This window comes from Chiloscyllium plagiosum, chromosome 20 (genome assembly GCF_004010195.1).
Source record: "Chiloscyllium plagiosum isolate BGI_BamShark_2017 chromosome 20, ASM401019v2, whole genome shotgun sequence".
Classification (NCBI taxonomy): Eukaryota; Metazoa; Chordata; class Chondrichthyes; order Orectolobiformes; family Hemiscylliidae; genus Chiloscyllium; species Chiloscyllium plagiosum.
Genome location: NC_057729.1, coordinates 53,587,716 through 53,615,104, shown reverse-complemented (window position 1 = coordinate 53,615,104; position 27,389 = coordinate 53,587,716). Strand labels below are relative to the sequence as shown.

The 27,389-nt window shown below is 42.1% G+C and overlaps 2 protein-coding genes across 6 annotated transcripts in view; one reads left to right on the top strand and one right to left on the bottom strand.

Annotated features, from left to right (window-relative positions):
* Positions 1-9,426, bottom strand: part of rbpjl (recombination signal binding protein for immunoglobulin kappa J region-like) — a 67,043-nt gene extending 57,617 nt beyond the window's left edge. Inside the window, exons 1-2 of the mRNA XM_043710855.1 lie at positions 9,413-9,426; positions 8,992-9,162 (exon numbers count right to left, since the gene is read on the bottom strand). Coding sequence (XP_043566790.1) covers positions 8,992-9,040 — 49 coding nt within the window. The 5' untranslated portion in view covers positions 9,041-9,162; positions 9,413-9,426. The remainder of the gene's footprint in view (positions 1-8,991; positions 9,163-9,412) is intronic.
* Positions 1-27,389, top strand: part of matn4 (matrilin 4) — a 72,308-nt gene that overhangs the window by 15,931 nt on the left and 28,988 nt on the right. For 2 of the 5 annotated variants that reach the window (XM_043710854.1, XM_043710849.1), the window contains exons 1-4: positions 9,150-9,460; positions 20,764-20,919; positions 24,884-25,453; positions 26,707-26,829. In XM_043710854.1, coding sequence (XP_043566789.1) covers positions 20,811-20,919; positions 24,884-25,453; positions 26,707-26,829 — 802 coding nt within the window. In that variant the 5' untranslated portion in view covers positions 9,150-9,460; positions 20,764-20,810. Of the gene's footprint in view, positions 1-9,149; positions 9,461-9,968; positions 9,987-12,120; positions 12,205-20,763; positions 20,920-24,883; positions 25,454-26,706; positions 26,830-27,389 lie in introns of those variants that run through there. The other 3 variants (XM_043710853.1, XM_043710852.1, XM_043710850.1) reach the window with 3 other exon arrangements.

Sequence of the window (27,389 nt, the reverse complement as noted above, 5' to 3'; positions counted from 1 at the left end):
TTATATCTGACCAGTTGAGTCCACTTGAAGACTTTATCCTAAAAGAGGAGCATTACAATTAAAATCTAAACTTGGAAAAAACGTTTAAACACAAATGATTAATCCATGGCATTTAACAGGAGGAATATGGGGCACACACAACTCTGGAAACACCAGCCAAGGTGTAGTTGGAGGTGCAACTCAGATTGAGATCATCAGCCACACGAGGACACGCAGAACTCGTGACTAGTGACACGGAATTTCCTAGGTGCACAATTAAACTTGTTAGTGAGTGGTTGCCAATGCTTCATAAACGTAATCTTCAGAAATGAAATTAGACACCAAGATTAATGAACCAAAATAAACAAAGAAAGTAAAATAATCCCAATATTAAAATGATAAAGAATTGCTCAGCATGGGAATTATCAAGAAAAAAAAATGGAATATCAAGACAATGATCTGGGTTTTCCACTGTACAAAGCTGAAACATGATGTTTGAAAAAAGATCCAAAGACGAGAAAGTTGTGTACTGTGGTTATGGTGAAGGATAGAGTGGAACCCAATGACTGGTGTGTCCAGAACCAGGGGGTCACAGTCTAAGGATACAGGGTGGGCCATTTAGGACTGAGATAAGGAGAAATGTCTTCACCCAGAGAGTGGTGAGCCTGTGGAATTCTTTTCAACAGAAAACAGTTGAGACTAAGTTGGATGATCAGCTGTGATCATATTGAATGAGGGAAACAGACTTCAAGGGCTGAATGGCCTACACCTGCACTTATTTTCTATGTTTCCAGTTGGAGAGATTAAAAGAGCAATGACAAGATTTCAGAATGGTATAGGAGGAAAGCCCATCAATAAATATTACCAAAAAACAACCAAAGTTGGGCTGGCTTAAGAACATGGTGTAGGAGTTGACTGAACAAAGATTAGAAGATGTAGACTAAAAAAACTGAAAGAGAATGATGATGATAGGCAACTTGAAATTGAAAACAAGAAGAAATTGGAACTTTATGAGAAAGAGCACAGCCGGTCAGGCAGCATCCGAGGAGCAGGAGAATCGAAAGGATTCCTGATGAAGTGCTTATGCCCGAAATGTCGATTCTCCTGCTCCTCGGATGCTGCCTGACCTGCTGTGCTTTTCTGGCACCGCACTCTCGACTCTGAGAGTGTCCTCACTTTCTCCTGCTTTATGAGAAAGGGCAGATTGCATTAAATTGCCCACTCCCCACCTCCCTCCCCCCCACAATGGAGCCAGTAAGAGTGTGAATTGCGCCCTAATTCTGCACCAGTGAGAACTACCAGAATTGGAGAACAGGCTTAAAGAGGTCCCGGACAATCCGGCTGGGCAGAAATCCAGGCCCACAACCTCAGTTTTTCCAATATTTCACTGGAGCAGATTTCTGCTCATCCCTGGATGCCAGGTAAGAAACATGACACTTGATGACAACATTGCAACATTACAGTGGGACTGGGTGCCATCAATATATTTGTGAAAACATTTTAGCAGGGACAGGGACAGCAGCAAAAACCCATTTTTAAACAACTTTCTGGTGGGATCTTATCTGAACTTCCAAGAAGTCTATAAAGATAAATAAGTGAAGCGATTGTGTTATTCTATTAAAGTTACTTCATTGTGTATATACCTTTCTGTTACAAAAGAACATTGCACACCAGTTTTCCATTTGGTAATGTATAATTCATAATCTCCCTTGTCAATATTGCAAATGCTACACCACTAAGTATACACTTATCTACATTGAGTGCGCAGAGTAAATATAATAATCTCATACACTTCATATATCCCTGGACTGTTTGATGTAAGAATCATTTTATTTTTGTTCTTTTATCTTTTATCTTTAAGCCAGGATGATTGGTTACAACAAGAAAGTTAGTACAACACCTGAGTAGGACACTAAACAAATAGATTTAAAAAAAAGAACTGTGGATGCTGGAAATCAGAAACAAACCAGAAATTGCTGGAAAAAATCTGTCAGCATCTGAGGAGAGAAAACAGAGCTAGCGTTTCAGGTCCAGTGACCCTTCTTCAGAACTGACCGTAGCGAGGAAGAAGTTAGTTTGAGAGGGAGGAGGACGGGGAGTAAACGGTAGGTGGAAATGGAGCCCAGAGAGAGAACAGCAATCAAGCAGACAAAGGAATGGGTAGAGGTCAGCCTGGGAGAATCAATAGGTGGCACGGTGGCTCAGTGGTTAGCACTGCTGCCTCACAGCACCAGGGACCTGGGGTCAATTCTGACCTCGGGCGACTGTCTTTGCGGAGTTTGCACATTCTCCCCGCATCTGCATGGGTTTCCTCTGGGTGCTCCGGTTTCCTTCCACATTCCAAAAGATGCGTAGGCCAGGTCAATAGGACATGCTAAATTGCCAATAGTGTTAGGTGCATTAGTCAGGAGTAAATGTAGGGAAATGAGTCTGAGTGGGTTACTCTTCAAAGGGTCAGTGTGGACTTGTTGGACCAAAAGGTCTGTTTCCACACTGTAGGGAATCTAATCTAATAGCTCAGAATGGGGGTCATTTCTTCAGAAATGTTCTGAAGGGTCACAGGACCTGAAACGTCTTTCTGTCCCTAGATGCTGCCAGACCTGCTGAGTCTTCCCAGCAATTTCTGTTTTTGTACCCAAGTAGGATTTTGGTGCTCAAATATTCAACTCCCTCACAAGAATGCTTCTAATTCAAATAACTCCTACAGGCTTTATAGTAGTACACTGCCTGTCTGGTTCTAATCGATGCTAGTGCAATGCATAAACATAATTTAGATCAGGACTATGTCACAGAGCCCAAAGGTTACAATTCCTAGTGATTAAAATAAAGCTAATAATTCACCTACGACAGAAAGATTAACCATTATCAAACCAAAAGTGTTTGAAACTGTCTTGTGTAGAATAAAAAGATTTCTAACAAAAACTTAAAAGGATAGAGGGTACACAATAGAATCCCTACAGTGTAGAACCAGGCCCTTTGGCCCAACAAGTCCACACTGACCCTCTGAAGAGTATCTCACCCAAACCCATTCTGATTACTCTACATTTACCCCTGCCTAATGCACCTAATCTACACATCCCTGAACATTATGGGCAATTTAGCATGGCCAGTTCACCTAAACCGCACATCTCCAGATTATGGGAGGAAACTGGAGCACCCTGAGGAAACCCACACAAACAGTCTGAGGCTGGAATCGAATCCAGGTCCCTGGTGCTGTGAGGCAGCAGTGCTAACCACTGAGCCACCATGCCACCCCCAATCCTACCATAAACAAAAGGCTAGGAACATTGGGAATGAATGAAGTAGCTGGGGTTTTTTTTTCTCCAGATTAGAGATGGTGAAGGGCATCTAATCAAGGTTTTTAAGATTACAAATAGTGTAGTGTGGAAGATGTTTCCACTTCTGAGGAAATCCAAAACCAAAAGCAGAGTCATGACAGTCACTCATGCAAGGACAGTCACAACTAAATACAATAACAAATTCAAGAGAAATCTCTTTACCCAAGGGGTGGCGAGAACATGTGTCCGATGACCCGAAAAAAGATATGTAAAGCAAATAGCAGTCGTGTAGCTTAGCAGGTAGCCCTCTTAACTGAAAGACCCACAGCTCCGAGTTCAAGTCAAAGCTTACACTCCAGTGCAGTATTGAGGGAGGCTTTCACTGTCAGAGGCACCGATGTTTGGTTAAGATGTTAAATCCTAGAGAAGACCTAATGCCTGCCCAAGTGGATGTAAAAGATTTTGAAGAATAGCAGGAAAGTTATCTTCAGTTTCCTGGTCAACATTGGAGTCAGTGTCACAGAGATCTACAGAAAAAGGCCCTTCAGTCCATCACATCTACGCCAGTCAAAAACAAACCACCTAAATATTCTAATCCCATTTTCCAGCACTTGGCCCTACCCTTGTATGCCTTGGCAGCACATGTCTCAATACTTCCTAAACGTTGAGGGTTTCCGCCTTTACCATCCTTACAGGAAGTGAGTTCCAGATTCCTAACATCCTCTGGGTGAATTAGCTTTTGCACACATCTCCCTCCAAACCTTCTGCCCCTTGACCAAAATCTATGTCCTGTGGTCATTGATCCCTCTAACAAGGGAGGCATTCCTTCCGGTCTACCCTATCTATTCCCCTCATAATTTTATACATCTCAATTATGTCTCTTCTCAATCTCCTCTACCTGAAGGAAAACAGCCCCAGTATGTCCAATCTCTTATCATAACTGAAATTCTTCAGCCAGGTAACATTCCAAATGGAATGTTTGTTATCCTCTGCATTTCCAAGGAATAAATGTAGATTCTGTCATGGTACCTAATCCTCACTCTCTTCACCCAACCATTAACTACTTGACTAAATGCAGTTGCAATATATTGGACCAATGGACATCTGAAGCCCTCTGTCCCACTCTGTGCCAAGAGGATTTAACAGGGTAAAACCACATGAGGCCCCAAGCTTTGACAATGCAACCTCCTGAAACCCAGATACATCAGCTCAATTTCATGTTTAGTTTATATATCTTGTTTAGTAAGTTTCCTTGTTTGACCTTCATGAGTATGAGAGTTTAAAATGCCTTGCTTTCAATGCTATTCGAGTCATTAAGTCGTACAATAGAGAAGAGGCCTTTTGGCCCATTGAGCCTGCACTAATCTCACTTTCCAGCATTTGGCCTTTGGCTTGAACATTATGCCATTCATAGAAACATAGATATTAGGAGCAGGAGGAGACCATTTGGCCTTTCAAACCTGTTCTGCCATTCAATATGATCATGGCTGATCCTTATCTCAATGTCATATTCCAGCTTTCTCGGAATACCCTTTCTGCTTTAAAATCTAAAACATATTGAACTCTTTCTTGAATATATCCAGTAATGTGGCCTCCACAGTCTCCTGTAGTGAAGAAATTTCGCCTCTTCTCAATCCTAAATGGCCTACCCTACATCCTGAGATTGTGACTTCAGAATCTTGACTTGCCAACCAGGGAAAACATCCATTCTGTCCAGCTCTGTTAGAATGTTACAAATTTCAATCAAATCCCCTCTCATTCTTCCAAACTCCTATTAATACAGGCCCTGTCGAATCAATCTGTTCTCAAGGACAGTCCTGCCATCCCAAACCTCCACTGCACACATTCTATGAAAGTTTGTCATTTCTTAGGTAGAGAGACCAAAACCACACACAATATTCCAGCTGTGGTCTTACCAAAGCCCTGCGTAACTGCAGTATGGAATCCCTAGTTCTGAACTCAAGTCCTCTTGTAATGATACCCAGTTTATCATTTGTATTCCTAATAGGTTACTGCACTTCCATATTCACTTTTCTTTGGCTGCTTTACAAAGATGCCCATATCCCTTTGTACATCAAAATAAAACAGAGAACTGCAAAACTGCTGGGGATGCTCAGCAGATTGGGGCAGCATCTGTGGAGGGAAAACAGAGTCAACATTTTGACTCCAGTGACCTTTGTTCAAAACAGAAGGGGGTTCTGAAGAAGGGTCATAGGACTTGAAACACTAACTGTTTCTTTCTCCACAGACATAGCCAGATCTGCTGAGTTTCTCTAGCAATTTCTGCTTCTGTGTGTTTCATAGGGTGGCACGGTGGCTCAGTGGTGACTGTCTGTGTGGAGTTTGCACATTCTCCCCATGTCTGCATGGGTTTCCTCTGGGTGCTCTGGTTCCCTCCTACGGTCCAAAGATATGCAGGTTAGGTGAACTGGCCATGTAAATTGCCCATAGTACTTAAGGATGTGTAGGCTAGGGGCATTAGTCAGGGCAAGTGTAGAGTAATAGGGTAGGAGGGTTGGATATTCTTCGGAGGGTCTGTGTGGACTTGTTGGGCCGAATGGCCTTTTCCTCACAGTAGGGATTCTATGATGTCTGCAGTTCTTATATCATACATCCACATTTTCCACCAGATCATAATCTACATATTTGTCCGTTTTTCTGAATTTACAACAAAATATACTTCACGTTTAACAACATCATTCTGCATCTGCTATGCATTTACCTGCACGTTCAAATTGTTTGAATCACCTTGAAGCCTCCTTGCATCCTCCTCACAATCCCATCCAGTTTTATATTGTCAGCCATTCGGGATTTATCACACAAAGTCTAAAAGAAATCTGAATTCCTATCCTCAAAACAATACAATGAGAGCTTTCAAAAAAATAGAGTTTCGAATACTTTTTTTTGAAAGGGTTACAAGAAGCAAAGGCGGAAAAATGGAAATGAGACACGGATCAGTCATGAGCTAATTAAACGGGGCAAACAATGCATCTAAATACTTGCTCTATGTTTTTATTCTAATTCTGAGTTTATGCCTTGTTACCCATTCACCAATCAACATAGAGTTCAGTATTTCGATGACATTTTCCACACAATTCATGTATTGTGTTTCTCAACTGGACAATAATCCGGTTGAGATTTAATGCTCTGAGTTGGGGAAGGCGATTTCAGAGACAATAAACTTCCCAATGAGAAAGCTTGCCAGATCAAGCAACAATTAGGTACTTGACAGTGAGCTTTACATTCAATCAGGAGCATCTCCAGTGAGGTTCCACCTTGCCCAAGGCTGCTAGCTAATAAACAGCATTGCCGGACACCCAGGGAGTGTGGCCAAAATGAGTTGCAACAATGAAGAGATTTGTTTGTGTCGGGGTGACAGGGGGTTGCTGGGGGAGTTCATAATGTCAGGAGCAAGGGTAGCTCAATGGCTTTCAGTGGCCACCTCCTATCCCTGTTGCCCCCAGGTTTGGGGAAATATGTCCCCATTTCACAAACCCATCAGACAGGTTGCCGCAGTTATCATTTTGGAAAGACCACCATTTTTCTTATCTGCCAAGAAGGCAGCTCATTGGGTCATTGCTGTGTTATGGACTATCAGTGGACATTAATTGACCACTTAAAAGCTGGTATCTGGTCACCCAGGGACCTTCCTAGTAATTGCTGAGGTGGCAGGAAAGAGACAAGTATCTCTCCAGGACTAACCCCCCCACTTCCCCATCCTCAATTATCTGATCTTCCTCACCAACTTTGGGGATGCGAAAAATCACCAGCCAATGTTTTTAAGCTTTTCATATTAGCTATATAACAACAATGCTGGAATAAAACTTCTCCTAGGTTGAAGAAGCTCAAAGAGAGTATTATCAATAAAAATTTTCTCAATAAGGTACAGAAGGAGATATCAAGTCAAACAACCAAATACTTGGTCAAAGGAGTTAGCTTTTATTGAGTATCTTTGAGGCTAAGAGAGAGGCAGAAAGTGAAAGACAGGGAATGCCAGAACTTAAAGTCACAATGTTTAAAACAATCCTGGCCTCCAATGAGTAATCCATTATTTCAATCTCTGCTTCAACTCTTGTCTTTAAAGGATGAAACTGCAATTATATAGCGCCTTTGACAACCTCAGGGGGATGTCTGCAAGGGGATTGTTCGACCTCTATCAGCAAGTTTGGACTGCATGAGAACAAACAAAATTGGAGTGGTGGTAGACCATTCGGCCCACTGAACTGCATCACCATTCAATCCCATCGTGCCTGATCTCTGCACCAACTTCTATTCCATTCTCATTGTAATGCATTTGGAATACAAGAGCATAGTAATAAAGGGCACAGTTGCAGCTTGTTAATGCTGTTTTTAAATTGGAGCTTGTTATAAAATTTAGGAGTTATCTTTTATATCTCAAGGGATTTAAGTGTCTCTTTTGATTTTATTTGCAAAAATATTATATTCATAAATTATGTATAAGTACATTACAAGAGTTCAAGTCCAACATTATAGAAATACAAAAAAAAACTTTCCTAGCGTTTTGCACTCTAAGGTACCTCCATCCAAATGCAAAACTTGAAAATTTACCAAACATCAGCAAAATTATTTACAATACAACACAAGCTACATGGTGGCTCAGTGGTTAGCTCTGCTGCCTGACAGTGCCAGGGTCCCTGTTTCGATTCCACCCTCAGATGATTGTCTGTGTGGAGCCTACACATTGTCCCTGTGTCTGCATGGGGTTTCCTCCCACAGTCCAAAGATGTGCAGGGCAGGTAAATTGGCTATGCTAAATTTGCCAGTAGTGTTCAGGGATGTGTAGGTTAGGTGCATTAGTCAGGGGTAAATATAGGGTAGGGGAACGGGTTACTCTTTGGAGTGTTGGTGTGGACTTGTTGGGCCGAAGGGCCTGTTTTCACACTGTAGGGATTCTATGATCTAAGCTACCAGGGGGTCTATATGTTAACAGACCTTTGGGATATCATCAAGGAAGAAAGGCCTTAGTCTGTGACTTATACACACAGTGTATTGGGGGAGGTTTCTCCAAACTTTTAGTGGTTCCCTCAACACAGACCTGAAGCTTGGAATTTTCCTCCTTGCAACATTCAGCAGAGGACAATTCTTTTATTTGATTGAGTTAGTCAATAAATTGGGTGGTATGATGGCTCACAGCACCAGGTACACCGGTTCAATTCCACCCTGGAGCAACTGGGTGTGTGGAGTTTGCACATTCTCCCTGAGTCTGCGTGGGTTTCCTCTGGGTGCTCTGGTTTCCTCCCACAGTCCAAAGATGTGCAGGTTAGGGTGGATTGGCCATGCTAAATTGCCCGTGGTGTGCAGGCTAGGTGGGTTAGCCATGGGAAGTGCAGGCTTACAGGATAGGTCTGGGTGGGATGTTTTTCGGAGGATCGGTGTGCACTCGATGGGCCGAATGGCCTGCTTCCACACGGTGGAGATTCCAAACGCCCTGGAGCGTTTTACAGTCAATTAAATTCTTTGTGAAATAGTGACCAACCAAACAAGCATTGGCGCAATCTGCAGTAAAACTGCCAATCCAATCAGTTACAGATTGCAAGCGTCATTGGGAAGTTGGAATGATCAGTTTCAGGTGAAATTGTGGAATGTCCGTGTGGCTGTTGTACACATTGGACTCAGTGTCTTTCTGACTTTAAGCCCGCCCACCCCCTCCCTCTCGGGGGGGGTAGTATATTGGGTAGTGGGTAGGACCTGGTCTCCAGCCCCGGCTACTTACTGCAGTAGGTCCGGCTCTGGTGCGCGGCCAGCGGAGAATCCCTGGACATTGTGCCGGGGCTCGGTGCGTTCGCTCCCGCTCCTCTCTCTCTCTGAGAACCCGGCACTTTCTCCCTGTGGTCTAATCTGCTCAACACGCGGCTGGTTCTCACGCCCTCTCCCCTCCCATGATCTGTCAACAAGGAAACGAGAAAGCGGATTTAACAAAGACAGGGAACTTAGTAAAGAGAGAACTTTTAGCAAAGAGAAAGCCTGGGGGAAGAGAGAGAGAGTAAAGGAGTTTGTCAAAGGGAGACGGATAGGAAACCTGGCAAAGAGAGAGAGCCAGGAGAGGGGAAACTTAACAAGAAGAGACAAGGAAACGAGAGAGAACAAGACGAGGAACCTCGCGATGAGATGCTCCAGTTATTCAGAATCGGAACCTATGAACTGCTGTGTCCTATGCAGTGAAGATGGAGCCCACAGCTTGAGTAGGTGAACTTGAGAAGTGTCTCCATGCATCAGGTGCTCTCTGAGAACCTCTGTTTTATTGTTATAAACTGTGGCCACTGTTGCTAGATACCTAGAAGAGAGGTCATTGGCTGTGGATGTGGCCTCCTACCCCACTAGGGGGTAATTATAGGGCCTGGACAGACACCATCAAGAATATGCTGGTGTTGCCCTCTAATATGCCTGCCCTCTGCAGCACCCTCCAACTACCCACAAGTGGGCACTTGCATATTGCAAACTATCTGCTCACTGCAACCAGGTAGGTATTCCCTCCAACTTCCATCCCTAGCAAGGTCAGCCAGAGAACATAAGAACATCAGAAGTGAGACCATTCGTACCCTTGAGTCTGCTCTGGTCGTGGCCTCAATTCCACTTACTTGCCTACTCCACCATCATCAACCCTTGATCAAAGGAATGGTAGAGCAGGGACCTCATCAGCTCACTCACTCAATGCCCTGTCCTAACCTACTCCTGGTCCCACCCTCGGAGACTATCCTAACACGACAGGTAAGATTCTGCCTTTAACCCAGTGCTGTGATGGAGACTGGAATTCACATGTAGACCAGACTAGGTAAAGATGACGAGGAGCAAGTGAGGACCACAGATGCTGGAGATCAAAACTCCTTCCTGAAAAGTGCCAATAAACTCATTGTGTTTGTATGATAGTCTTATTGGTTAAATATCTGGTGGCACCTCATATCCCCTTGATGTGATAATGTCGGCAAATCACTTTTTGAATCTGTGATCTCTGTGGGGAGTGGGGGGAAAGAAAGTTTTATTCATTCTCGCTGAACCTAGCATAATTTAAATACTCTAAGGAAAACAGCACAGCTTCTCTAGTCTGGCCATATCACTGCATTCCCTCATCCCTGAGACCATTCCAGTAAATCTTTGCTGCACCTCCCTCACCTGTTGAACCTCTGACAGCCAGTTTGGTGAAGGATAATCAATCTTTACTCCATTATAGATTTATTCATAACATGAACCATTACCAATGCACCCTGCCTAACTCTACACCTCCCCGGTATGCGGGTCTTGTGGGCAAAAGCTAAACAGGTTGGAACTCTACTCGCCGAAGTTTGGAAGAATGAGGGGTGATCTCATTGACATTCAGGATTCTTAAGGGACTTGACAGGGTAAATGCTGAGAGGCTGTTTTCTCTCATGGGACAGTCTAGAACCAGAGGGCACAGTCTCAGAATAGAGGGGCCTCAATTTAAGATGGTGACAAGGAGGAATTTCTTCTGAGGGTTGAGATGCTGGAACTCCTTGCCATAGAGCTGTGGGGTCAGATCCTAGTGTATATTTAAGGCTGAAATAGATTCATGATCAGTTGGGAAATCCAGGGTTACCAGGAAAGAGGATATGAGGAATGGCCAACTCCCATTCCTATTTCTTAGTGTTTAAATGCCACCAGTGTTACATACGGTGTATATTTCTTTATGCTTTGCATAATCAAAATAAGAGTAAATCAAATCAACAAATTAAGTTAACAAAAGAAGGTCTGCTAACAAAGCTTTGAAGGAAATTTTATTAAATGAAATTTTCTTGGGGGGGGGGGTGGGGGAGAAGGAGGAGGAGTAGGAGGGAAATGATGTGCTTTTCCCCTTGAGCTGCCCACTACAGAAACTTCAAGTGATACCAATGGATCATATGTGCTCTCTCTTCTCCCAATCTGTCAGGTCTCTTTCAAATCCTCAAAAACCAAACACCTCTTTTAAGACAGATTGCAACAAAAACAAACTTTTAAAGAAAACTGATCATAATTCAGTTGCGTTTGGGGACTTGAGGTGTTTCAGTCCCCATGGTTTTCACTGTCACAGAGGAATGTTCTCTATTCAGCATCAAATCAGCAGATTAATAAATAACCAGCCTTTTATAGGGACACGGTAGGGAAAACAACACTTGAAAAGGAAGATATTGAAACAAGGTGGTGTTGCTGGGGGCAATGATGTGTTTCAGCTGCTACAAACTGTTCCTTTATACTATTCTAATTAACCAATCAAGAACTAATAATTCAGTTAACTAATTAAACAGTAGTGACAAGTGATAAGCTTTTAATGTCTCGTTAAATGTACTCAAGTAGTTGTCTAATGATTATGTCTCACTTGTATACACTTAACCTTAATTTGCACAATTAATATCTAATGCCTTTATGGTGCCCAGGATTGGACAAAATGATCCATTGAGGCCTAACTAGAGTTTTAGATATTTTTAACCAGACTGTTCAGAAATGTCATGTTACTTCTCTGGGGCAGGTAGGGCCTGTACCCAGATCTTCTAGAGACAGAAATGAGAGTTTTATAAAGGTTTAGCAGGAATTCTGTCCTTTGTATCAACTTCTTTAATCAATATAAACATGTCAATCATCTCTAACTCTCCTCTATTCAAGTCTGACAACTAAATAATCAATGTTTACGTTTTAATTGTCCCTATTCAACAGAGTTAATTAGATAGATACAGGATCTAGCTTGTCCTTCAAGGGAAGAGTTAAAGGGGTCTTTCTGTTATGTGTTTTCAGTTCTATGACAGGTGGCTCAAGGGTTAATTCAACTCACTGTCGTGTAATCTGCCCCAATGACATTTGAGATGAATCTGTTAAAAGTTAGAGTGCAGAGTGGAGAAAGCAAACTGATTGTGAGCGGAGGGTGGACAACAAGAGCTCCCTTTGTATGGCAAACTTCTGACACAAGTTTCAGAGACTGTACAGGAAGCCTGACGCAAAGGTTAGATTATTTCAAACATCTCTGAAGAGCTGTTCAAAAGCCCTTCAATAGTTTTTATTACCGGGGAATTGACGAATCTGAAACTTTGGGACACTGAACAATAGGCTTCTTCAGTGAAACCTTCAGTCCTCTGTACTGGAGTCATGTTAGAGTTTATATTTATATAACACCCTGCACACCCTCAGGACGTCCCAAAGCACATTACAGCCAATGAAGCACTTTATGAAAGTAATCACTGTTGAACTCTAGGATATGTGATCGGTAATGTATTCAGAGAAAGATTCCACAAACAGCAGCATTGTGTTTACCAGTGCAGATGGGGTGGGCTGAATGGTAATCTCCTGTACTGTAACCATTGCTTATAGAGTCGTACAGCATGGAAACGTACCCTTCAGTCCAACCAGTCCATGTCGACCAAGTTTCCCAAACTAAACTACTCCCACTTGCCTGTGTTTGGCCCATATCCCTCTAAACCTTTCCTATTTTTGTACCTATCCAAATATCTTAAATTTCTGTGATCATGGCCAGACAATCTGTTTAAGGTATCAGATGATGGATTACTAGACCATAGGGGCTGCTCTCTCATTAAAGAGAAGCGACTGCTGGTGATTTAACCTGAGGGCCACCAGACTTCAGGCAAGGGAAGAGGTTGAGAAGGAGAGTTCTTCATGGGAACCTCAAACCAATGGTGGGAATTGAACCCACTGCAAACCAACCAACCAGCCAACTGAGCTAAAGCGATTTCCCCAGGTAAATTTCAGTAAGAACAGCAAAACAAAATCCCTGCTACTCTGTATGTTATACCAAATAGGAACTTTCCTGTCCACTTATGAGAGATGACAGTACTTCAATCTCATCTTAAGAAAAATACTCACTTCTGACAGTGCAGCACTCCCTCTATACTCTGCAAGAATGAACACCCAGATTTTGTGTTGAGGTCTCTGGTTTGTAGTTTCACCCTCAGCCATCTGAATCAAAGGCAAGATTTCTTCCTGTCCTCCATGGCTGACCTGTAACTCAGTGATATGCACTTGTCCCAGGTAACGACAGAGGTTGTGGTGTGACATTGCAATCAGCAGGAGAGGAAGCACAGTCATGGACTGAGAGAGAGGGCCCAATGTGTGGCACCTCACCAGTGATGGGTTACCACGGCTGATCTTTCTTTTGCTAAACCTTCTTCGGGGCTGTGCAGGGAGAGGCTTCCATCCATGCACACCGCCCAAGACTTCCCACCCTTTGCTATTACCGTCTCCCTCCTGTAGCTGCAGTGGAATGTCCAGTAGCAGGCCCTCTCTGTTAAAGCCAGCACCACCCAGACAGGTGGGGTCAGATGCACGGCAGAGTTGACCTGATTGACTGGTTTCCCACACCAACCCGACCTCCAACATCCTCCTCCACCGGAGATGGGAAATCCAGCATGAAATATAATAGTTGCTTATGACTGACTTCTCCAAACATGTTATGCATTGGTTAATAAGTAACTGGGAAAGGCAGCAGGTTTGCTAGGAGACATTTTACAAGGTGATAATTTCGCTGAATAGTTTCTAATCACCATCTGGAAGCAGAACATGATAACAGCCTTACAATGAAACTGGGTCCCCTGTTCTCTGGTTAAAGGGATAGTGTTACTTCAGGTTGTAACTCTCTGGTCCTGTACTATCTATTTAGCAAAAGCACAAATAAAAACCTTTAACAGGAAAACTAAAGGCATGAGATTCAAGGCACCTTTCTGGTCTTAAGATATAATGGATACCTTTTCCTGCATCTTGCCTTTCCAAATCAAACCATCGGGATGACAATTGCTGCCAGAGACAGATAATGGAGATAAAGGAAAAATACTGCAGATGCTGGAAATCTGAAATCTGAAATCGAGCTAAAAAGTACCAGAGAAGCACAGCAGTCCTGGCAGCATCTGTGGAGAGAGTTAATGTTTTAAGTCTAATAGGATTCTTCTTCAGAACAGATGTAACTGTAGTAGTCAGCACAGAGCCAGGGATTTGAGTACAAAATTAATAAGACCGAGATTAAAAAGTATTTTTGGTGCCCACAGAAGTGAATGTCCAGCCAATGAAAGCATTAATTAGCCTGAATGAGTAGCAAATCTTTACAGTATTTCAGAGCATCCCAAAGTACTTTGCTATTATTGAAATAGAATTGAAGTGTCACTATTGTTGTAGGAATTGCCAAGAGCGAATTTAAATGTGCAATGTCATAATTATCTTCCTTTAGCATGAAAAAAATACTTCTAATGCTAAATCTGAAATGAGAACAGAAGGTACTGGAAGTACTCAGCAGGCTGCCAAAAGTATTGAGAGTGTGGTGCTGGAAAAGCACAGCATGTCAGGCAGCATTTGAGGAGCAGGAGAGTCAACGTTTCGGGCAAATCCTGATGAAGGGCTTTTGCCCGAAACATCGACTCTCCTGCTCCTCAGATGCTGCCTGACCTGCTTTTCCAGCACCACACACTTGACCCTAATCTCCAGCATCTGCAGTCCTCATTTTCACCTGCCAAAAGTATTGAACGATTCCACCATTTTCTATGTTGTTCTTTCAGGTGATTGTGGTTGAGAGAAGAATGTAGGCCAGGCCATCAGGAAGGACTGCCTTGTCCTTCAACATTGTAGTCTCTTAGGTTAATATCTCATCTGAAAAACGGTACCGCTGACAGTGCAGCACACCCTCAGTTTGACACTAGGAGTGTCAGCATGAGCTTTATTTTCAATCTCTGGAATGGGAGTTGAACCCATGGATTACATACTTTACACTGAACGGCAGTCGACATCCACTTTGACTGCTCCTACAGCATACTAGGTCTCCCGGAGCAAGGAATTTGTCCAGTTTACATTGTAGGGTGGGCTTTGAAATACCATCTGCACTGTCTGAAATCACTGTCTGACCTGCTCTAAAAGGATACTGCAGGAGGTGTGTGTCAGTGCCGTCCTGAATGAAGGGAACATGAGGCAGCTCCTATCTATATCAATACCTTCAGATTGATGAATGTGTACACGGAGGGTTGCTGGGTAACTGAATATAGGGGACTCACGAATCATGATGGCTGACTGAAATGGGAACCTTAGAAATTTACAGCACAGAGTTGACCATTTGGCCCATCATCTCCATGGCTGGCCAATGAGAAACCTGCCTCTCTAATCCCATTTACCACCTCCTCAGGGACATACTTTTCCATGCTCAAGTCAATGTCTTTTTTAAATGGGGTGAGGGTTTCTTCATCTATTGTTCTTTCAGGCATTGAGTTCCAGATTCTCACCATCCTCTAGAGAAAAAAAAATCCCTTTTGAATCCTTTTTTACTGTTATAGCTTTGACCATAAATCTGTACCGCTTGATCATGAACTCCTTAGCCAAGAGGAAGGGGAAGAGAATGATTAGGGAGGCTCAATCTAGAGCTCTCACTGTTTTATACACCCAATTAGGCATCCCCTCCACCAACTCTGTTCCAAAGAAAATAACCCTCCTTAATCTAATCTTTCCTCATTTTCTCCAACCTGGACAATAGCTTGGTAAATCTTCTATGTACGTGGCCCAGATGGTGTTTGTCACAGCTCCAACATAATCTCCCACTCTTCTATTCTGTGCTGTGGCTAATAAAGGCAAATATAAGCCTTGATCATCTCATTCTACCTGCCCTGTCACCTTTAGAAGGACTTAGTGCAGCGTAGGCTATAGGCAGCAGGGTTACATGAAGTTTACAGTAAGCTGGAGGACAGAAGGTTGACCAAAAGGTCATTTGAATGAGTGAATGTGGAGGTGATAAAGCCATGGGTCTGGGGTCAGCAGGAGAAACAATATTGGAGGTGAATGACTGAAAGCAACAAATTCTGGAGACCACAGCAGGTCAGGCTGCATCCATGGAGAAACAACAAGCTAATGTTTCGAATCCAGGTGACTCTTCATCAGAGCAGAGATGAATGACTTCACTGGATAGGAAGCAGATGGACTTGTGATAGAGCCATTTGGGTTCAGCAACACAACTCAGGGTCACTTTGGACACAGAGTAGATAAACAAACCTTGAGCCAATGGTGAGGGAGATGGAGAGAATTAGAAGCACGCTAACAAGAGTTTGTGGTGAGGTCTGAAAATTAATGGCCTTGACCTTCTCTATCTTCAGCTGGAGAAAGTTGTTCTTCACCCTATAGTGGGTGCCAGGAAACAAGAGAAACAGTCATGAGGGACACTGAAAAGATCGAAATGAGTGTCATTGGCAGGTATCTGACATGTATTTCTGGATAATGTTGCTGAGGGACAATAGTGGATAGGGACAGGGTGTGTTGCAAGGATAGATTATTGGGGTACACTTGGAGATAACAGTGCAGAAATAGGAAGAAACATCATTGCAAGGGATTACAGGGCTAGCTGGTAAGCTTAGAAGAACCAAGTGAGATCTGTCCCACTGAGCTGGCCATTGGAGAAAAGGCATTGTGAGAGTTAGTGAGGTTGGACTGTCCCTTACAACTATTGCTATTAGATCCCATTCACAAATCTGACTTGCATTTAGATTTGCAATGATAGCACTGAAATCCTGACTGATCAGCATATGTCTAAACCAAGCATCCTTTTCTCATTTTATCAAGCATCTTGGTACAGCCTCTTGTGTGAGTGGAATTTGACATAAGATCAACTCTAGTTTGCTGTGACCTTGACAGACATCAGCCAGAAAGAAAAAAACACAGGCAAGCTTCCACCAATAATGTAAAAGGAGTTAAAACCATTTAATATCTAGATTTATAATTCAACTAACAGGCTATTGTAAAAGAGACAGCAGGATAATTAATCAGTCATTTATTGTGTGAACTGAGTGCAGATGGTAACATTTAATGAAAATTACTCTTCCTATGACAACTTCAAAAAGCAGTCAAACAAATAAGTGAATAGATGAAAAATTGCCTCTAATATCTCTGGCATACATTGTGAGAAAGTGAAAGGGACTCAGTTTGTATATGGGACAGATTACTTCAAAGGTAGTCAACTAAGGACGGGAGAGAACTGGTTGCCAGTAAAAGCACAAAACAGCAGAAGATGATTGGTACACTCAACAGGTCTCATTTTCTACCTGTATCTCAGTGGATAGTCTGAACCAGAAGATTGTCAGTTGAAATCCCTGGCTTAGCTTGATGATTCTGATTGAGTTGATGGGGAGGATGAATTAGGCTGGAAGATTACAGACTGTGGTTGAATATAACTCTGCTGCTGATGACCCACACACTTTGTGAATGCACAGTTTTGAACTGCTCGATCTCTTCCGCATCTATTTCATTTTGCACGGTGATGTTCCCACACAATATAATCAAGGGTATGCTCAGTGTGAATGTATCCAATCAGGGTTTGCAAATGATCGGAGTCTGGATTAGTGGTGCTGGAAGAGCACAGCAGTTCAGGCAGCATCTTGATGAAGGGCTTTTGCCCGAAATGTCGATTTCAAAGCTCCTTGGATGCTGCCTGAACTGTTGTGCTCTTCCAGCACCACTAATCCAGAATCTGGTTTCCAGCATCTGCAGTCATTGTTTTTACCTAACTGATTGGAGTTCCACACCACAGGCTGCCTTCTGAACTTCTCCATGTAATATTCCACAAAGTGTTGGATATCAAAAATGCATTGATCTCACTCTGTTTTGTCTGCACTTCACGTACACTGGAGAAAAGCAGAATGTTTCACTAATATATCTTGGCCGAGTTGCCATATCTTTAGATGGGAAACAAAGTCTGGACAGCATTAATCTAATCCAAAATGTACAGATTAAACCTCAGTATAAATCTTCTCTTCATCTTAGAATTAGTCAGAACTGGTTTGGCAGTCCTGATCGGAAAAGCAGCAAGATAAAACTGTGTGAGGAAAGGAATCCCACACAGGAGGTTTGCCTTTTTAGTTGTTTCGCAGATTCGGAGATGCCGGTGTTGGACTGGGGTATACAAAGTTAAAAATCATACAGCACCAGGTTATAGTCCAACAGGTTTAATTAGAAACACTAGCTTTCGGAGTGCTCCAATTAAACCTGTTGGACTATAGCCTGGTGTTGTGTGATTTTTAACTTTCTCAGATTCAGTATTATTCAGGTATGCAGGCAAAATTTTGTCTTGATTTGTTCATCTTCACCTGTTACTGAACAAATAATTCCAAATCACTGACTAAATACTATGAACTAATGATTCTGCCTCCATTCTAGAGATTGGCTATTGCAAAATTCCTGAAGAAGGGCTCATGCCCGAAACGTCGATTCTCCTGCTCCTTGGATGCTGCCTGATCTGCTGCGCTTTTCCAGCAACACATTTTCAGCTCTGATCTCCAGCATCTGCAGTCCTCACTTTCTCCTATTGCAAAATGTTACCAGGCAAAATGTTACATTGCTTGCCCCATTGACTTTTGATCTGCTCAGATTGATAGAGTTAGAGTGTGATGCTGCAGAAGAAGGCTATTTGGCCCATTGAGTCTACACCAGCTCACCACATGAGCATTATGGCTTATACCTATTCTCCTGCCTTTCCCCATATCACTCTCCATTGTTTCTATCCAAATAATCGTCTAATACTCTCTTCAATGCCACCACACTTCCAGGCAGTTCTTTCCATACCCCAACTACTCACTGAGTGAAAAAAAAATTTCTCATATCACATTTGCTACTTTTGCAAATCACTTTAAATCTATGCCCACTCAACCTTGAAACTTCTATGGACGAGAAACTTCCAGGTCCTGACCTCTCACCATTTCGAAAGGTTCTTATCAGATTTCCTCTTAGTGTTCTTCTCTCCAAGATGAACAATCCCAACCTCTCCATTCCATCTTTATCCCTGGAGTTTCTCAATTCTGGAGCCAATGTTATCAACTTCTTCTGCATTCACATCCTTCCGAGAGTGTGGCACCCAGAACTGTACCCAATACGAATAATCTTACATTCAGCATAACTTCTTTGCTCTCACACTCTATGCCTTTATTAGCAATCCCAGGATTCTCTATGCTTTATTTGCAACTGTATCTGCCTTGTCATGTCCAATGATCTATGCGTCAGGTCCTACTGATAACTTCAGGTGCTTTCAAATAATACCCCCAATTATCTATTCCTGTCAAAATACATTGTCTCACACTTATCTGTACTGAACTACATCTGCCACCTATCTGCACAGTCCACCAAGCTTGTCAATGTCCTTTTGGAGGTCTACACTATCCTCACAGCTTACAATCTTCCAAGTTTTGTACTATCTATAAGCTTTGAAATTATCCCCTGTCCTCCAAAATCTGGATTATTAATATAAAATAGAGTCCAATCAAATACCAAATGTTAAAGCAAATTAGTATAGTCAATGCAATAATTGATGGATACAAAGCCACTGTGTTAGAGCTGTGTAATATAGGACCAAATTATTCTCCTGGCAGACTCCACTCTTAATAAAATCGAACTCAACTAAAACACTGCTTCCTAACTCCTGCCAAGACCTATTATCCATGTACCCACTGTACTGACCCATAAGGCATCTAGTTCAATGACGCCTTAATTTTAGAATTCTTATCCTTATTTTTGAGTCCTTCCCCCTGCCTCGTTCTGTAGCCTCCTCCAGACTTGCAATCCTCCAAGATCTGTCAAAGTGTCATCATATTAGGCTGAGTGCCCACCTTCTGTGCTACATGTGAGTCAACTCACCTGTACGTTCAATACTTTCTGGTTTGCACACAGGCTATGTTACTGAGTTGGAATTCAGAGATCTAGGCACATAATTCAGAGAATGTAAGTTCAAAGCTAAAGTAAGTCTTTTGAGAATTTGAAATCAAGATATAAAATATCTGTAATTTCTTTTAAAAACCTGCTGAGTTAAGTGACCACGAGGGTACTCAATTGGTTAAATAATTGGTTCACTGGTGTCTTAGAGAAGGAAACCTATTGGAATAAAAATAAATGCTATGAATGCTTGAAACCTGAAACAAACACAGAAAGTTGTTGCAGAAACTCATCAGGTTTGGCAGCATCTGTAGAGAGAGAAACAGAGTTAACATTTTGAGTCCGATATGACTCTTCTTCAGAACAAAAGAGTCATACCAGACTTGAAACATTAACTCTGTTTCTCTCTCCACTGATGCTGCCAGACCTGCTGAGTTTCTGTAGCAATTTTCAGTGTCTGTTTAAGGAAACCTATTGCCTTTACATGTGAGTTAGGTTCCACACTAACGTAGTTGACTCTTAACTATCCTCTGAAGTGGCCTAGCCAGCAGTTGTTAGAAAACCTTACAAAGAATAACTTCATCCATGAACGCCCAATGATTCAAAGAGAAGGGACAACACCACTTCCTGCGGAGGCAACTAAGGGACAGACTTTGTCAGTGCTGGCCATACTCTAATAATTAGCTAAAACAAAACTGGATTAGTTGAGTCCTTGCTTTAAACCTGTACGTTTTCTCCCATCATCCTCTAGCTGCGCCCTTCTTTGCGTGTCACTTGCTGTCATCATTATCATCAATACCCTCAGAGAGTAAGAAACAGTGGCAGACATAAGAAATGATAAATGTGCTCCAATCGTTGGTGTTGCTAAATGTTCTTCATTCTCTCTCATCAGACGCCTTGTCTCTGTTTCTCAGTCAATCGCACTCCTCAGTTTGAAAGATGAAGTTGCCTCTGGCAATTGGTTTAGTCCTGATAATGGAAGTTCTCTTGATGGATGGGATTCAAGCAGCCAAAAGAAGACAAATCAAGATAAGGGACAGAAAGGAAGGTAAGGAAAACTATTGGGAGATAAGATACACAATATGGATGACCAATACGTCACCTAAAACAATGAAGGCCTCAACCGATTCACTTGTAGACTGGACATCATTTTAGGAATCCTATTTTTAGGAGAGGTCAGGCATTTGCTGCAAACTGTTAGTGTCAACATGTCAATGGATTGTGCCAGGAGTCGAGGAATCCATAGTCAATTCATCTCATTTAGCTGCTTTTTGGCTGAAATGAGAGGGATAGCTGGAAAGCAAAGAAATATGGACATGTCAACAAAATAATCCTCTGGCACTTCAGAATCATATTGATATGATTCTGAGTTAAACTGAAACATTTTAAGGACTCTCTAACTACCTCTTTTCTCACTGCCTGGGAAAGAGTTACAACTGAGGATTGGAGAGAAAATGGTAGGAATTTCAAACCTCCAACATTAAAAAATACATGTTTCCCCATGTTGAAGTACAAATGTTTTTGTGAAGCAACGTTCAAAATGGTCCCTTGTTTTGCTTTATATTGCATGTCATAAGTTATACTAGTTAACAAGACTTGCACACATATGAATTAGGAAAAGGAGTCAGTCAATTCTGCTCTGCCATCTGATAGTGGTTCAAATCTATTTCCATTAGAATTAGAATCAGAATTAGATTTTATTGTCACATATATTCAAGTATAAGAATGCATGAGTACAATGAAAAATGTGCAAAGTCCCATTCTCTAGCACCATTTTGATTACAAAGCCAGAATATTAAAAACAACAGAAATAAAAGAAAACCAAAATGTAAGAAAAACATTCAAATATTAAAGTCTAAGTCTTATCTCCATAAAGGTGTTTGGGACCACCAATGCAGGCCTAGTCACGGGCTGAAGTCTCGGTCAGCCTGTGATTCTCACATCAGTCACCAGGAGGAGCTGCTGACAATGCCAACACTGCCTCCAATCGCTAGAGGAGCTTTGCCACACCTAATACCTTTTCACTCCTTGGTCATTCAAGAGCTTATAACTCTTTCATGAAACCTGCCTCCTTTGCTCTTTGGCAAAGAGAGTTCCAAAGTAATGACCCTCGGATAGAAGGTTTCTCCTCATCACTGCCTTAAATGTGGGAGTCCTTAATTTTAAACTCTTAATTGTAGTCCCTCCCACATGACAAAACATCTGCTTAGCTTCCACTTTTTAGGTCCTTTGAGGATTTTACATGTTTCAATAAGATTACCTCTTATTCTTCTAAAGTATAATAGATATGCATCCAATCTTTCCCTTAAGTGGAGCCCTTCATTCTTGGAAACATTCAAGTGAACCTCCTCGAAACTGCTTATAATGCAATTATCTTCTTTCTTACGTTATCAAACCAAAATTGTACACAGTATTCTAGACGAGGTCTCATTAATACAACGGTCATAACAATTGGTTACTTTTATATTCCATTTGCTATGAATTTGCCTTCCTAATCATTTGCTGTAACTAAATTTGTGATTTCCAAGATATTGGAAGTAAGATAATATTTAGGAATTTGTGTTACATTCCTAATTTAAATTAATCATAATAACTTAAAGATTTGGGCTATGATATAAAACTTATGACTTTGTCGGGAAAGAATTTCTAAAATTACATTATAGCACACATTTAGAATCGGAAACATTCCCAAATAACCTGATGTTGTAAGGCTACACAGGGGTGTGTAGATGAAAATGGTTGAAACTCTTCCTTCTGCTCACTATCCCAGGATCCATCTGGGAAGAGGTGGGGTTGGATATGAGGAAAAGACACACCAATTGTGCTGCCTCGGCAATTTGTGCAAAATTAACCAGTTGGTGACAATAACTCTTAAATATCTTTGCAGGAACAATTTGGAGCAACATGATTGATTATTGGTTTCCCCCAAAACAGCCTTCATATACTGTAATAAAAACAGTAAAACTTTTTTTGCAAAAAAGACTTTGTTTGACTCAGGGGATGGCTTATCAGAGGTTATTAAAGTTTCCAAACCAAGTAAGAAGACAGTAAGTATGGAAAGGGTCAGGAATGTAACTTCAGGTACAGCAGATAAGGGGACAACTATGAGAAGAGGGGCAGTCAACACAGGATGAGGGTCTTGTACTTAAATGTATGTAGTATATGAAACGAGATAAATCAGCTTGCAGCCCACATTGAAATTCGCATGTATGATGTTGGAGGTACCACAGAGGTGTGGCCGCAAAGTGATCAGGACTGGGAACTAAATATCCAAATTATTGAGTGTACTTAAGACAGATAAATAGGTTAGATTAGATTCCCTACAGTGTGGAAACAGGCTCTTCAGCCCAACAACAATCCTCCGAAGAGTAACCCCCCCACCTAACACTATGGACAATTTACCATGGCCAATTCACCTAACCTGCACATCTTTGGGCAGAACAAACCCACACAGACACGGGGAGAATGTGCAAACTCCACACAGACAGTCACTCAAGGCTGGAATCGAACCTGGGACCCTAGCGCTATGAGGCAGCAGTGCTAACCACTGAACCACTGTGCCATGATAGGTTCTTGATTGGTAAGGGGATCAAGGATTACTGGGAGAAGGCAGAAGAATGGGGTTGGAAAACATATAAACCATGGAGCAGACTCGATGGGCTGAATGGACTAATTCTGCTTCTGTATCTTATGGTCTCATTGACTTTGGGGGCCCCTAGACATATCATAATCAGTGACTTACTTTAGTAATGTAGGGGAACATAGCAGTCAATTTGCACACAGGAAGCTCCCACTGGCAGCAATATGACAATTAGATAATCCGTTTTTAGTGATAGGATAAATTTAGCCAGGACAGATGGAAGAACTCTCTTGATCTTTAAAAAAATGCTTTAGAATCTTTTACAATCACCTCATTGTTAATTTTTCAGTGGATACACATTGGCCAATTTAGAATGGATGAGATTTACTAATTGGCTGTCAAGTGAGATACAAAGGTTTGATGTTAGAGTAAATCAGTAGGAAAGCTAAATAAATAATTCATTAAAAAAACAACTAAAATGTGAAAGAAGGTTATCTGACCATTTATAATTTTCCACCCCTCCTTTCCTCATAGTGTTGCCTTTTAAGGTCATAGATCTGACCTTAATGGTCTGTTTATTCAAGATTTCCCTTACCTAATAGTAATGTAAACAACTGGCCCAGAAAATGGATAGCCATTTCAACATACTCCTCATGGGTCTTGTGGTACAATGGTAGTGTTCCTAGCTCTTGAGCCAAGAGAACCAGGGTCAAGTTCCCTACCCATTCTAGCAGTGTGAAATGATATCTGCAACCTACTCCTGTTAAAAGCAGGCTAAGCCCTGGTTAGACTAAGTGCTGAAGACTTGAGAATAGCCTGTTTAAGTTAGAGGCCTATGTGTACCATAAACATCACCACATATATAACGAGGAGGGAACTGAGGAAAACACAGAGCATTCACAGGGACTTGAGACAAGGTCATTGCAGATGTGTCTTGTGGGACAAGGTCCATCCACATGTGAGAACCATCTTGAGATCCATGCTGCAGAAGCCCACAAACATTAGCAAACTCATTACTTTCAATTTTTAAATTTGTAAAGCCAACCAGGAGGGCAGGTGACTCTGCTTTTGTTCCTGAGAGAAGAAGATTCAGAATCGTGTGTGTCCTTTCCAACACACTCCACATTCTCCAACCTTTACCAGACCTCTGTTCTGGATTCTCCTCTTCCTGATATGGTTGGTGCCCCAGATTGTGCCCCCGATGGTTCAGATGCCTAGCAATGGGATCTCTGCCTGAGCCCTTGGGCTGGTCAAGGGTCAAAGGTTATAGTTCTAGGTCTGGGGTATCTCTGTACGGAAGCTGAGGTATGCCAGAACATAAATTTCCAAATCAATAGATTCCAGAATCTGAATAAATAATTAAATAATGAATAATGCACTTCAAATGACGGTCATCCCAGTTTGCTGCAACAAACCTTGTCTTTCATTTCAGGTAAAAAGTGCACAACAGGTCCCATGGATCTGTTGTTTATTATTGACAGCTCCAGGAGTGTCCGCCCGTTTGAGTTCGAGCTGATGAGGAACTTTGTGATCGACATGATCAATTTCTTGAATGTGGGACCTGCTGCTGGCAGGGTTGCTTTAATCCAGTATTCCAGCCAGATCCAGAATGTCTTCTCCTTCAAAACCTTCCAGAAAAAAGCTGACATGATCAAGAGTGTCAAAGAGGTGATCCCACTGGCTCAGGGGACAATGACTGGCTTAGCCATCCAGTACGCCATGAACGTTGCGTTCACGGAGGAACAGGGTGCCCGACCCCTGGCACAGAAAATCCCAAGAGTTGCTATCATTATAACAGATGGGATGCCCCAGGACCGGGTGACAGAGGTAGCAGCGGAAGCTCGGGAGTCTGGTATTGAGATCTATGCCGTCGGGGTGCAAAGAGCAGAGATCTCCTCCCTCAGAGCCATGGCCTCCTTGCCACATGAGGAACATGTCTTCCTGGTTGAGAACTTTGACTTGATTGATCAGTTCGCTAAGACCTTCAAGGACAAGTTGTGTTGTAAGTAATAAAATGACCAAAGGGGAAGCGTTCTAATTCATGTTTCTCATCTTGAGAACTCTTTGTCACAGTGAGGGACGCCAAGCCATCACATGTCCCTTTGCAGTAGAAAGTTAGGAGCTTTTGTTATATGTCCCCTCTCTGAAAGAGCAGTTCTGTGAGTCTCATTTCCCTGTAAATTGTTTCCCTTGCCATGATTGTACCTTCATCCACCAGGCACTGCTTTCCAGTCCCTAACCAATTGAGATCATAAAAAGGTTTTCCCTTATGTTGCCAAAGCTTCTTGTGCCATTTATCTCAAATCACTGACATCTCATTGATCCCTAGCTGCATCGACAGTTGTTTGGTTGTCCAGAACTCAAATAATGCTGAAAAAAGATACACCTTGTCAAAGCTTTACATTTTGTACCAATCAGGCCAATTTGCAATGTGAAGGGAAAAGAATATCTGTACTGCGCAATAGATGAGCATTGATTGGTTGGTAGGCAGAGTTAACATACAGAATTCTCTCAAACTTTGAAAAAACGTGTTCTTGTTTCAGCAAAACCCTAGCTCTATATTAACCTGTATTTGACAGGTTATTTTTTAAAATTCACTTGTGAAATGTGGGGATTGCTGGCTGGGCTTGCATTTATTGCCTGTCCCTAGTTGCCCTTGTGAAGGTGATGGTTAGCTGCTTTCCTGAACTGCTACATACCATGTGGTGCAAATTTAACCACAATGCCATTAGGGAAGGAATTCCAGGATTTTGACCCAGCCTCACTGAAGGAACGGCGATATATTTGCAAGTCAGATGGTGAGTGGCTTGGAGGAGAACTTGCAGCTGGTGGTGTTGCCATGTACCTGCTGCCCTTGTTTAAGACATTTTGCTCTATAATGACCAGCAGTTACACCTGTCTAATATCTGTGTATTAATCAATCTATAAGAACTCAAGTCCTTTATTCACCATTAAGATTCCCGATAGGTTTTGTGGGATACAGCCACTACGAAACCCTGCTCACACTCGGTCATGCTCCAATGTGAGATTTTGACTTCCATTTAAATGTACGATGCACAGAATTCGCAAGCAGTCTGCACAGGATGAAAATAAATTAGGGGAACATTGTTCATTAGTCTATAATACATACCGATCTGCTTGAGACCCATAGTTATGTGTTACCTTGCACAAAACACATGAACCTTCAACATTTCTTATTCACTCATTTTGCTAGTACCCCAAATTCAATTTCGACTTGTATCTTTTTCCTTCCAGCTCAGGATCTGTGTGCTAGTGAAAGTCATGGTTGTGAGCACATCTGTGTCACCACTCCTGAGTCCTTCCACTGTGCTTGCCGTGAGGGCTATGTGCTGAACCCAGACAAGAAGACATGCACAGGTATACGCTGGTGATATTTTATCTCAAGGGCTTGTAAACTGATTATAAAATGCCTCTTCAGCTGTTAGCAAGTAACAGAAATGAAAGGCATGAAATCCAAGTATCCGCATTAAACTGAAACTGCAGTAACCGCGATGTGAAGTTCTTGTAGCCAGAATGCTGCACGGAAACATACCCTTTGGCCAACCCATCCGTGCCGACCAGATATCCTAAACAGATCTAATCCCATTTGCCAGCACTTGGCCCATTCCCCTCTAAACCCTTCCTATTAATACATATCCAAATGCCTTTTAAATTGTACCAGCCTCCACCACTTCCTCTGGCAGCTCATTCCATACACATACCACCCTCTGTGTGAAAAGGTTGCCCCAAAGTTCCTTTTTAAATCTTTCCCCTCTCAATCTTAAACCTATGCCCTCGAGTTTTGGACTCCGCTACCCTGGGTAAAAGACCTTGGCTATTGATCTTGTCCATGCCCCTTAAGATTTATAAACCTTTGTAAAGTCACCCCTCAGTCTCTGATGCTCCGGGGAAATAACCCAACTTAATCATTAGTCAGG